Consider the following 12,156-nt stretch of genomic DNA (forward strand, 5'->3'; position numbering starts at 1 on the left):
GATGCAAATGTAGATTCCAAACTTAAAGCATATTTGCTTCTGACAACCTTCGTTGAAAAATGCTCTTGAGGAAGAAGATGTTCCAAAAAAAAAAAGGTCAAAATGATCAGTTTGCACCTACAGGAAAATTTAAAGCAAGTGTAGGTCCCGAACTTAAAGGTGGATTTTCTTACAACAAACTTTGTTGGAAAAGGCTTTTGATAAATATGGTGTTAAAAAACAAATGTTCAAAATTCACAATTCTTTTTTTTTTTTTAAATGTTAACGCCTACAAGAAAACGTATTAATTTTATTTTTGGATGCTGAAATCTAAAGAAAATTTAAAGTGATTTTATATTAACCTGAAAAAAAAAGAGCTGCAATAAATTTTATTTTCAGGGTTCGTACGCTCCTTCAAAACTCCTCCAATACTCCTTCATTTATAAAAATGTTTTGAAGGGCCCTTCAAACTCCTTCATTTTGGTTTTAACTCCATCAAAACTCCTTCTTTTTTAGTTCAAGACTACATAATCTTCCTCTATAACAGAAACTTAAAATACTTCGATTAATCGATTGACATTCTAATCGATTTTCGGCCTATTTGCATGATGTTAAATCAACCCTTAAGAGAGGCCCCTCTGAGCGCCAGGGTAGTCGCCATTCTCGGCTTTGAAATAGAATGGAGACTACTCTTTCATTTTTTTTTTTTTTTGACTTGCGTGTTTTTGTTAATCTAGCTTGTGAGAATTCTCTATGCTTTTTTGTGGTGTCGGGTTTCGGTGTGGTGTGTGGGTGGAGGGGGGACAACATTTTGAGACATGTTGCTATAAACTATCGTTTCTCCAATTGACTGCTTTAGTAATCTATGGAAAATGATGTTTTTTCCCAGAAGGAAAACAGTTTAAATTTTGATATTTTTTTTACTCATTGATAGATTGTTGTTAAAAAAAATTATGGCTTTTAGGCAATATTTTGGATTTGGATGCTGAAATTTTTAATATTAGTTGTGATAACAACAATGTGACAGAAGTAAAGTTTTCAACGCAGAAAATGTCAGAAAAAATTTTGATATTGTCGTTATTTGGAGCGTGCTAGCTGCTGACTCAATTTGGCATTTGCCTCAACAAGTTAAAAGTAAATTTGAAAAGAAAAGGTAGTTTCTGCAAATTGTAAACAAACAAATTGAATCATTTTTTTTCAAAAAAGGAGAAATTGCGGAATAAAGCATTTTCTCTTGTTTTTATTTTCTAGAAAAAAATTAAAAAACTGTTGAATTATATCATTAGTGGCATAGTTCGAGTTCAATAATGAAAACCCTTAAGAGTGGCCACTCCCGTCTGTGCGGCCACATTTTCACAGAACGGAGGGGTGGCCGCTCGGAGAGGTTTTCATTGTGCTTATTTTCTTTAAATTTTATTTCCTTTAATTCCTTTTTTATTGAAATAAAAATTGTAAGAACAAAAACAGAAAAAAAAGAAAGAAATTTTAGGTGATGATTATTTTTACCCTAAGAAAAATTTGCTATCTATCTCGCTTTTGGAAAAAATTATTTATTTTGAAGTTTTTTTAAATTCTTTTTCATATACAGTGAAGCACCGTCTATGTGTTTTTGAAGGGACTGTATGAAAAGACCGTATAAATGAAAAAACATATAATAGAAATAGGTTAATGTGTATTAGAATCGGCAGGGACCAATTTGAAAAACGTATAACTGATAAAAGCCTATAAAAGCGAAATGCGTAAACGGTGCTTTACTGTATATATTTTTTATTTTGTATGAAATGTTATTTTTAAGAAAATAACATTTGTAGTTTAAGTAAAAATTTATTTTTTTGCATGGGAAAGTCTTTAAAAATTGGGCTGTAGTGAGATCATAATTCCTTGTACAGTGTTCGCCGCTTATATGAATCACGTTTGTTCTAAACAGTTTTGATCCCATAAAGGGACTAATTCAATAAGCGGCTAATTCAATATAGCTGGATTTTATTCTGTTTTAGACAATTTGATTCATTAAAGTGGTTTATTCAATTAACCACTGATCCAATTAAACGGTGTCCACTGTAGTAAGGAACATCTGGTTGTTGTTCTCCTTGTCCACAGAATCATTTATATTATTGCTACTCTTTTCACTAAAGTTTAATTCTTAAAAAAAAAAAAAAAAAAATCCTATGTATCCATTCTGTATGCACTCTTAGAATTTATTTATTTATAAATTATCCATTCTGTATTTACTCTCTATAAGAATTTTTAAATAAAAATACTTATTTTATTGAAATTTACAGGAAGTCATGTAAATTTCTCTCTTTCTCCATATGTATGCAGGCCTGTTTCAAGTATTTGATTTGTATTTCATTTAGAATCAAGTCACAGGAGAACATTCATGTATCATGTTGAAACAACTAAAAGGGCTTTCGACTACCTCAAGTTGGTTGCCTTTCTTTTGGTATGATTTTTGCCAGAGAACAGTATTATCTGTTGCAATTTTTAAATTAAATTGTCAGCTTTTATTGGATCTTATTTCAAGTGATATGGATATAAAAAATGAAAACAAAGGTAAGTAATCTTTGAATTGTTTTTTATAATTTTGTTTATCATTGAAATGTTTAAATGAAGGTAAAAAGTCTTTGATAAGAAAATGTTATATAAACAATTTTCTTTTCGAACTGCTGTGTATGTAAGCAAAAGCTAGGCACTCAGGTTATTTCTATAAAAGTTTATGTGGTGGAAATACTGCATTTTAAGTCCCAACATGAACTTGTTGAAAATTTGAAATTTTAATATAAAGATATGAATAGACCTTAAAATAATTCTTGCCTTCTGGTGATTTAAACTCTTATTTTAACGACTAAATGAAATTCTCAACCGATGGCAAATAATTATTACTTTACAGAATTTCTTTTCCCAACTCAAATCATTTGTATTTTATTGCACCTATTTTATAATGTAAAAAAGATCCAAAGATCCACAGCATTGTGTTCCGTATCACTAACAGATAAGAAGAGTCATTGATCTTTTCACTGTCCTTTCACACCCCTCAAGAACTAACAAGTGCTAACTCATGGGTATGTACAAATGATTTGAACTCACCTTAGGGAAGGGGCAGGGGGGGGGTAGAAATTAAGTTGCAGTTTGGTCTCATGTACCAATGTTTTCTTCCATAGCTTATCTTTCAGTGTAATACCTTTTTGCTTCCATTAAAAAGAAAAAACTTGAATAAACTGACTACTAGGGATAAAAAAAAAGTGTATACTGACCTCTCTGGTGATTAAAAAAATTTTTGGATTTTCAGGTCTAGATTTAAATAAAAATGTTTTTGATAAAATTTTAAAATGAATGTCTTTTTGTTGTTGTTGTTGTTGTTGTTGTTCTCTTGTTTTGGAAAGCTGAAAGTGTTTCATAGTTTTGTATAAAAATTTTGTATAAAAACTAGTAACCACAAAATGTGTTTTTAAGTCTAAGAAAGTTAGGTTTTTTTTTTTATTGAACTTATGTGATCTTATTTTCAATTGTCAACGGCTAAAACATATTATCCGTTAGTACTTGAATATTATTTAAACTCTTGAGATGCCTAATTGATTTTCTATTGGATTACTTGTGCAAGTGTTTCTGTGCATCCCTGCTAATTTTATGATTGATAGTATTTCTCCCTGCCTATTTATATGCTTCTCGCTAACCAAAATCCGCATAAAACTTCGCTAATGGAAATGTAAATTGAAAGGTTTACTGAATTGAAAGGCACTGGTGACATCAAAGTAATTCTCAAATTGTACATTGATACGCAATATAAACTATCATTGATTAGTTTTCAAAAGTCGTTTTTATCCTTAAAAGGACCTAATTTTAGTTTTTGATTGAAAAATAAATAAAGGCTTTATTGTAGTCAGTTTTAATATGTTGTTCTTTTCCTTCTGAATTTTGTACTCTTTATTTCGTCATTTTTTAAACAGCATTAATATTTAATAATGTTTTTTTTTTTTCTCAAAGAATTATCAGAAAAAGAAGTTATCTGTTACCTGGATGCAAAGGATTTGGAAGTTTTAAAGACATTTTGCCATAGTGAAAATAATTTCCTACCTAATTATATTGCATTTACATTGTCACAGTTCTATTTTATGCATCGGATTCCTGATTGCCAGCTATCCTTGCAAGAACAAGTAAGAATTTTAGAAATCAAAACTATTGTGAATCAATTTTATTACTTTTTAAAAATTTACATTTATTTATTTTGTATACATGGGTGCAAGACTTTCCCCCCGTCCGAGGACAGATTTTCTTCTTGACGAAATTTTCGAGACGGAGGACGAGACAGAAAGAAATTCGATGACTTTCCTTCAGATTTCACTTAAAAAAGAAGAAAAATTGGCTGTTTGAAAATATGCTTTATAATTATTGTACCGTTTCATAACAACGAATTTACATTGAAATTCTCTCTCCATTTGGACGTGCGACTTTTAGTAATGCGCTGTTTAAATGTTTTTGAGTGACTCTTTTACTCTAACCATTGTATTGCAGACTGGAGTTGCTTGCCATTCTTACAGCTTTTTTGAATTAATTTCCTTTTGTTTCTATTTAGAATATTGGTCTTTTCTTTCACTACTTTTGATCATCCTTTTGCATTTTCTTATTCATTTGCGATTTTTTTTCCTTTGCAAAAATCATGTGCGCTCTTAAATCTTTTAGTTGAATCTGAATTACTGGTCGAGATTTGAGAGTGATTGTAGACAGCATGGAATGTTTATGCTAACGCTATGTCTATACGCGGCTAGAGCAAAGGGCGTTCACATAGCGGGAAAAAGGGAACTGTCTGGGATTTTTGAAGATTCAATAAAAATCGGGATTCTGGAAAGGTTCGGAAAAATCTCAAGCTGGTTTGAAACACACATGGGCAACTGTTCCTGCATTTTTGACATGTTTCTCTTAAATATCGACCAAAACTTGATGAATCACTGAATATGCCTTTCAATCTAATTCTTGCTAGAATGGAAATGGGGGGGGGGGGGGGCGAGAGAGAGAAAGGAAACGAGAAAAGTAATGGCAGTACTAGCTCGGGAAAAAATCAATGCTACTTTTGCAAAGGAAGTGAGTCCGTAAACTTATCCATGTCTTAAAATGTTTATAACTTTGATACTCTAAGAAAAAAGGAGGGGGGGGGGGGGGACCGAAGGGCTCTAGAATAAAAAAACAAAAAACGCAATTGTAGGCTATTTTTGAAGTTATGGGTGGTTTGGATTTCTCCTCTGCAAATTCTTGGAAATTTAAGTCAAAAATGTTTAGGCTGTCTTTAGGGATATAAAAGTAGAGAGGGGGAGGGGGGAGGCTTTGAAAATAAGTCGGAAACTGGAGGCTTGAAATCACTAATTTAGGCAATCTTTGGGGAATTTATGAGAGAGTTTTCAGTTTTCTGATCAAAAACTTTTTTTGCAGCTGAAGTATTAGGAACTCTATATCAGGCTATATTTAAGATTACTTAAAGAGGAGGGAATTCGGAGTTCTCTCTCGAAAAATGTTTGTAACTGAAGTCTTTAAAAAATTTGTCTATCTTTGATAATGTCAAATTGAAGCTGTCTTAAGCATTCTCTTCTGATTTCAAAACTGCAGTGATAAAAGTGCAATTTTAGACCATTTTTAGTGAGCATAGAAATGGGGCTCAGGGGTTCCCTCTCAAGCCCCCTCCCTTCAAAAATTTTTTAAAGCTGCAATATTCAAAACTCTGTTTTAGGCAATCTTTGGAGGACTTGAGAAGAGGGATTTCGAAGGCTTTCCCTCTATACTTTTAGAAATTAAATTCTTAAAATTTTAAGGCTGTCTTTGGCGATGAAAAGGAGTAGGGTCGGAGTCAGTTCCTTAAAAATTTATGAAACTAGAGCTGTAAAACCGCAAATTTAAGTCAAATTCAGTGAACTTAAGGGAAGGAGTTCGGAGGGGGGGCTCTCCCTCGAGAATTTCTCTACGCTGAAGTATTGCAATGCTATTTTGGCTATATTTGAGTGAGTTAAGAGTTAGACAATTTGGGGGTCACTGTCTCGAAACATTTTCGAAATTGAAGTCTTAGATCTGCTGGTTGTCTTTGTCGATATGGGGAGGGGAGAGGGGTTGCTCTTTCAACAAAAAAATAATCTGAAACACAAACTTACACTGTCTGTCATGAACACAAGGGGAGGGGGGGATTCAGCCCCTCTCCCTAAAAAACTTTTGTTTTTGAAATTTTAAGAACTCTGTTTTTGGTTATCTTTGGATGACTTAAGAAGGGGATGGGGGAGTCGAAAACTTTTCCCGCAAAAGGTTCCAAAATTGAAGTTTTGAAACTTTTAGACTGTCATTGGTCATGTATATGGGCAAAGGGGGTACAGTTCCTAGAAACAATTTAGAAACTGGAACCTTAAAAATGCAAATTTAGGACATTTATGGTGAACTTAAGGGAAGGTGTTCAGGAGTTCTCTTCCCAAAAGTTTTCGAAGATATTTAAAACACTAATTTAGGCTTTATTTGAGTGCCTTAAGAGAGATGCAATTCTGGGGCCTCCCTTGAGTAAATATTCAGTTTCCTTTATTGTTTTTTTAATTAATGAATATTGGAAAGTGTACCGCGTTAATAATATATCTACTGACTGATGCGTTTTTAATTACTAATTTTACCACCTGCTATCTTAAAAAGAATTATTTTTCAAAAAAGAATGCTTTTGCTTCTAACATCATCCATCATCGTCAAAAATTACGTTTTTGGTACTATAATTTCAAAATATTACTGAAGGAGAGTTCCTAAACTAATAATTCATTCAAAAGACGTATAAACCTCATGAAAAATGGCATACTGTTTCGTTTTTAAGGCTTCAATTTCAAAAAAAATTTGGGGAGATCCCTCCAGCTCCACTTTTTGTTTTTTAAATTCGCCTTATACTGCGATTTTCCAATTCTCAGTGTAGAAAAAATGCTGCAAGGGAGTCTCTGAACCTCATCCGTTCCCTGAACGTTACCAGGGGTCTGGCCAGAGGATATTTGGGTCCGTTAACGGACCCTTCACAAAAATCCGATCAACCAAAACGGACCTTTCACAAAATCCCGATCAAACAAAACGGACCCTTCACAAAATTCTGATAAACAAGATCGGATCTGTCACAAATTGTTTATTGAAAGAGCAAATCTGAAAGCAAAATAACGCATATTTCTGTGTATAAACCGATAATTTTTGGAACCTTTTTTTAAGTCAATTAGAGGAATCAGCTTATACAAAATCGGCTAATTTTGAAAAAAAAAAAAAAAAAAAATCGGCACTCTTGCGATGCTCCTGCAAGCGATAAATAATTGCTACTGCCAAATAAATATAATGGTTGTTTGTTTTATCACAGCTAATTAGCGACGGTGTTGTAAACTTTTCTGAAAAGGCATTGGTAAGCACTTTTCTCCGCTCATGATTTAATAAACAATAATATATATGTCTGCGAAATGAACTTAGAACTGCAAAGGAATAGTAAGGATGAGGAAAAAATATGATCGCTTCAGATAGGGTTACCAACTTCAAAATTATCACCACGTCTGGCGTTGAACCTTTATAATGACTTGATTAGAAAATATTCTCATCATTTTGCCAGCTTGTCAATATTTGCGTTTTTACGGTGCGGTGCGGTGTGATGTTTAATTGTTATTTTGGGAGAAAATTATATGGGTTTTGATTTTTCGATGCTAACAAGGATGATTAACTTTAAATAAACTCTTAATTACCGTTTTTTTTTTCTTTAGATGTCTACATTTTGAAAAATGCAATCTTTTAACATCCGATATGAGAATCATATTTTGTTCTTTTTTCAAGCTAACTTCGCTTTATTAGGATTCAAATAAATGAAAACTCTCTTTATTTCTGTTAGAACTCTCATTTCAAGTTTTTAAAGCAAAATTCCATTTTCTGTTATGAGTCAAAAATTACAATGCTGAATAGATGGTTTATTTTATTTTATTTTTTGGGTCAACTGTGTCGACAGATATTAATGATATGTTTATCATAGGACTCTAAAATGCAATTTTAAAATAATTTTATCAAAAACATTTCTTTTACAAGCCGTTTTTATACTTTTGATGCCTTCACTTTGAGAATTGCGATCTCTTTGCATCCGCTATGGGAATCCGATTTTACGAAATTTTGATGATTATTACGCTTTGTTAAGAGGTAAACAATTGAAATATCTTTTTATTTTTGTTAAAATCACGGAATTTATAAGTTTTAAACGAAATTCTGTGCTTTTTAAGAGTGTCTTGGGTCAAAAAGTTGAATGCTGAACCCTATTCTGAATTTTATTTTATTTATTCATGTTTTTGTTACAATTATTTTAAGTACTGTACAGAAATATATCTAGTATAATTTAACATAATGTAGAATGGTAGATAAATATTGATACTTGAAACAGCGATGCCCCCCCCCCCCCGCCAAATATCAGAAAAAAAATCCAGAATGATTTTCTCGACGTAGAAGAGGAAAACACTCAACTTTAAGTTTAATTGATGCCGTTTGTGCCATCTCTAAATTCTAAAATTTTGTTTTGACATTTTTTTTTTGCGAAATTTTTTGATTTTTCACAAAATTAATTCATTTTTCACAAAATTATTTGATTTTTCACAAAAAACGGACTTTGTGAAAAATCCTGGACAGACCCCTGGTTACTAAAAAGGCTTATCATGGCATTTTTAGGACTTTAATTTGAAAAAAATTTCTGGGGGAGAGACCCAAAACCCTCTATTATTGGTGGTTGTCTACATTTATGTTTGAAGAACAACAATATAAAAAAAGTGCCGAAGAGACACACACACTCACACACACACATACAAAAAAAAAAAAAAAAAAAACTTGCAACAAAGTTCATATTGATACAAAAGTCAAAAGCTTAAAAGTCAAATAAAGCACAAATTCCAAAACTGGCGTAGTAAAAATCTACATTTATAAGTGTAAAATTTTTGTTGAGTACACATGCGTTCAAAAGAGGAAAGGGGGGGGGGGGACAACTCAAAATATTTTCCATCTTGAACACATCACCAAACTTGCACCCATGTTTGTATATTCTGTGTAATTCAAACCAATGTTAAATTTTCAGTTAGAGAAAACTAAAAGAAAGATAAGGAAAGAAAGGACCCTCATGAGTCTACTCTTACTTATGAAATGTGGTAAGAAACCACAATAAGGGGGAAAATTTATCCTTCTGGGGACTTCAAAGGAATTACTTTCGTTCCCTGTACCCTTCTCCCTAGAGTTTCAAAATTACAAATAAGAGAACATAGTTTTTGGCACCTTTGGGAATCTAAGGTGACTCATATATATACTAGAAAGTCTCCTCTCAAGGTATGATGGGCGAAAATTGCTTCTCCTCTTCTCCTGAAATTGTAACCCTAACTCCAGTGGATTAACCCTAAATAAACTCCAGTTGGTAGCGTTCATTGTTGACCATTTTTTCGTTTCTTCATTCCCCTGAAATGAGTCTTACAAGTAAAACAGTTAAGTTACCGAATCGAGTTCAGCCTTGTCACAATAAAGCCTTTCCCTGCATGTTTAAACATAACCAAAACATATTATCAAATTATCATGCTATGGCGCGAATTGCATCGTTAAAACACGGGGTTATTCGATCATTGGCTATTATTTATATAAGTATACGAAACTCGTTCCGAAACTAAAAGAGTTTAATTTTCCGTTTGTCAGCTGGCTGTTTGAGTGTCTTCACTAGGCCCAATGACTATGTCAGACAATGAATGGGGACGAGTACTCTTTACAGATGAGAGCAGATTCAGTCTGAGTAGCGATTCTCATCGCATACTCATCTGGAGAGAGCGGGATCATCCCTCGAACATCATTGAAAGGGACAGGTATGGAGGTTGCGGTGTTCTCGTTTGGGGAGGCATCATGCTTGGTAGTCGTACAGACCTTCACATCTTCGACGCAGGTTCAGTCAACGGGACCCGTTATTGTAACGAGATTCTTCTTCCATATGTGCGTCTTTTTAGAGGCACTATGGGTCCGCAGTTCCTTTTCATGGACGACAATGCACCATGTCATCGCACAGTAGCTGCCGAACAGCTCTTAGAGAGTGATGATATTGAACGTATGGATTGGCCGGCACGATTGGTCATGGGGGTCAAACACTGCCAAAAAATATTATCAAATTATCATGCCATGGCGCGAGTTTCATTGTTGAAACGCACTGGTTACTCGATCATTGGCTTTTATACATATGAGGATATATACTTCTGCAGACCTGGCTTGCGTCCGCCATTGTAGAGGTTGGTAAGGACTGCAGCTTACAAAGAGAAGATGCCCATACCTAGGTCATTTTAGTGGTCAGAATCTACTTATTGTGAATTTAAACATTTGAAAATAGGTTCATACATGGAGTCCTGATAGAACCATGAGGGTTTATGGTTGCACTCGAATTGCACTAATGATAAAGACATCAATGATTTCTTTTTGTAGTTGAAAGATCAAGTTTTTCAGAAAAATCAAAGAACCTGATCCAGGCCAACCTCAAATTTAAAATTTGAAAAAATATATGAAATAATTCCCTCATTCAAATGCATTTTTATTATAATGTTCTGAGCATAGTTGAGCTAAAACATAAATGATTTTTATTGGTGCTATGATTGTTTTTTGCATGTTCGAAAATGACCTCTAAGAGCGACCAACCTGCATGAATGACCACTTTCTTCAGGAATGGAGAGTGGTCGCTCCAAAGAAGTTTCACTGTACACTTTAACCTAATTTTGCATATGAGACGGGACCTCATGAAATAAATTGTATTAAAAATTTTTTTCTGAAGGAAGGGTGTATTTGAGGAAGGAGCAGAAGGAGACTCAGGCCCCTCTCAAAATAAATTCAGAACCACTCATTGTGAATAAAAAATATTTAAACTTAAAATTTGAAATATTTTCATAATCTTTAGCTTTGGGTTCCTCTCAAAATAAATTTCTATATAGGCTTCTGTTCTGAAGTTTCATAAGAACTATAAGATGTATTGTTTGAAACATATTAAATTATGTATTAATTATTGTGGTAGATATGGATTGCAATAAAAGTTTTCACAAAATTTCCATTGAAAAAGAGCATATAAAAACTGGTTTGAGTTATATTTTATGCTCAATATCTAAAATATTCTTCAATGTAAATAATAGTATGTTTAACCCACTAGTGTAGCCAGAAATACCTTCTAAAGGGTTTTTTTCTTAATGAAAAATACCTTTTGGAGGGAGTGTTTTTGATCAAAAATACCTTCTGAAGTTTTTTTTTTTTTTTGATGAAAACAGCCTTTTCTACCTTCCCTACAACCTACTTTCCCCTCCCCCCTGCATATACTACTGTATTAGAATTTGCATTTATGTTAAAACTAATGGCTCTGGGGGTATTTTCACCCCCAAAACCCCTCCTTTGCAACACCACTGGTTTAACACAATTCAATGTTCTCCAAGTAATGTTTTTAATCTCTTTCAGATGGCTATGTTTTCCATTGGATTGTTGAACAAGTCATTTCATGATGCTAGTCAAAATTTGAACGTGACTGTAAATCAAGTTTCTGAAATTTTTAAATGTGGATTGAAAAAAGTTGCTGGAACTGTTTTTAACGTTATTCAACACTCGAATCTAAATTAATATTGACTCATGTAAAGTGAGAGATTTGTAAATAAAAATATTTTTTCATCAATGTTTTGTCTCTCATTTGTACTATTTTATATGAAAAGTTTTATCAGCCAAGTATAGATTTAAATTAGAAGAATTATTATCTAAATTAATTACTTACTATTTCCAAATAAACTTAATAATCAAAAACAAATTACATTCTTCATGAATGAAGAAAAGTACCTTCCCCTAGGCCCATTATTTTAGGAGGCTCTAAGAAGGGATACAAAGGGTGCATAATTCATGCATTTAAAAGGGAAAAGCGGGAACCCCCATCCCCTTGATGCCAAGCCTGCCTTTCCTTGGAGTTGGTTACGCCCTTGCTAACATCAGTTACCTAAAATTGCCTTTTTAGATGCTTTGAAACAATTCAAAGGAGAAATCCTAATGCTCTCCCTTCCTCTAACGTTACCATCATAGCCTAAAAGTGCATTTTTAGGCCTAATTTCAAAGAATTTCCCCAGTGAGAGAGTCTCTACACCCTCCAATTAGAGATTTTAAATTTTTAACATCGAAAAAATTCTGAGGATG

General features: G+C 33.1%; 1 protein-coding gene across 1 annotated transcript in view; it reads left to right on the forward strand.

The window, feature by feature from the left end:
• The window catches only part of LOC129227317 (RNA cytidine acetyltransferase-like), a 62,515-nt gene extending 50,865 nt beyond the window's left edge, over positions 1-11,650 (forward strand). The window contains 3 exon segments of the mRNA XM_054861860.1: positions 2,337-2,532; positions 3,964-4,133; positions 11,440-11,650. Of these exon segments, the coding sequence (XP_054717835.1) occupies positions 2,337-2,532; positions 3,964-4,133; positions 11,440-11,598 (525 nt within the window). The 3' untranslated portion in view covers positions 11,599-11,650.
• Positions 11,651-12,156: the final 506 nt, after the last annotated feature.

Source organism: Uloborus diversus, chromosome 8 (assembly GCF_026930045.1).
Source record: "Uloborus diversus isolate 005 chromosome 8, Udiv.v.3.1, whole genome shotgun sequence".
Lineage (NCBI taxonomy): Eukaryota > Metazoa > Arthropoda > Arachnida > Araneae > Uloboridae > Uloborus > Uloborus diversus.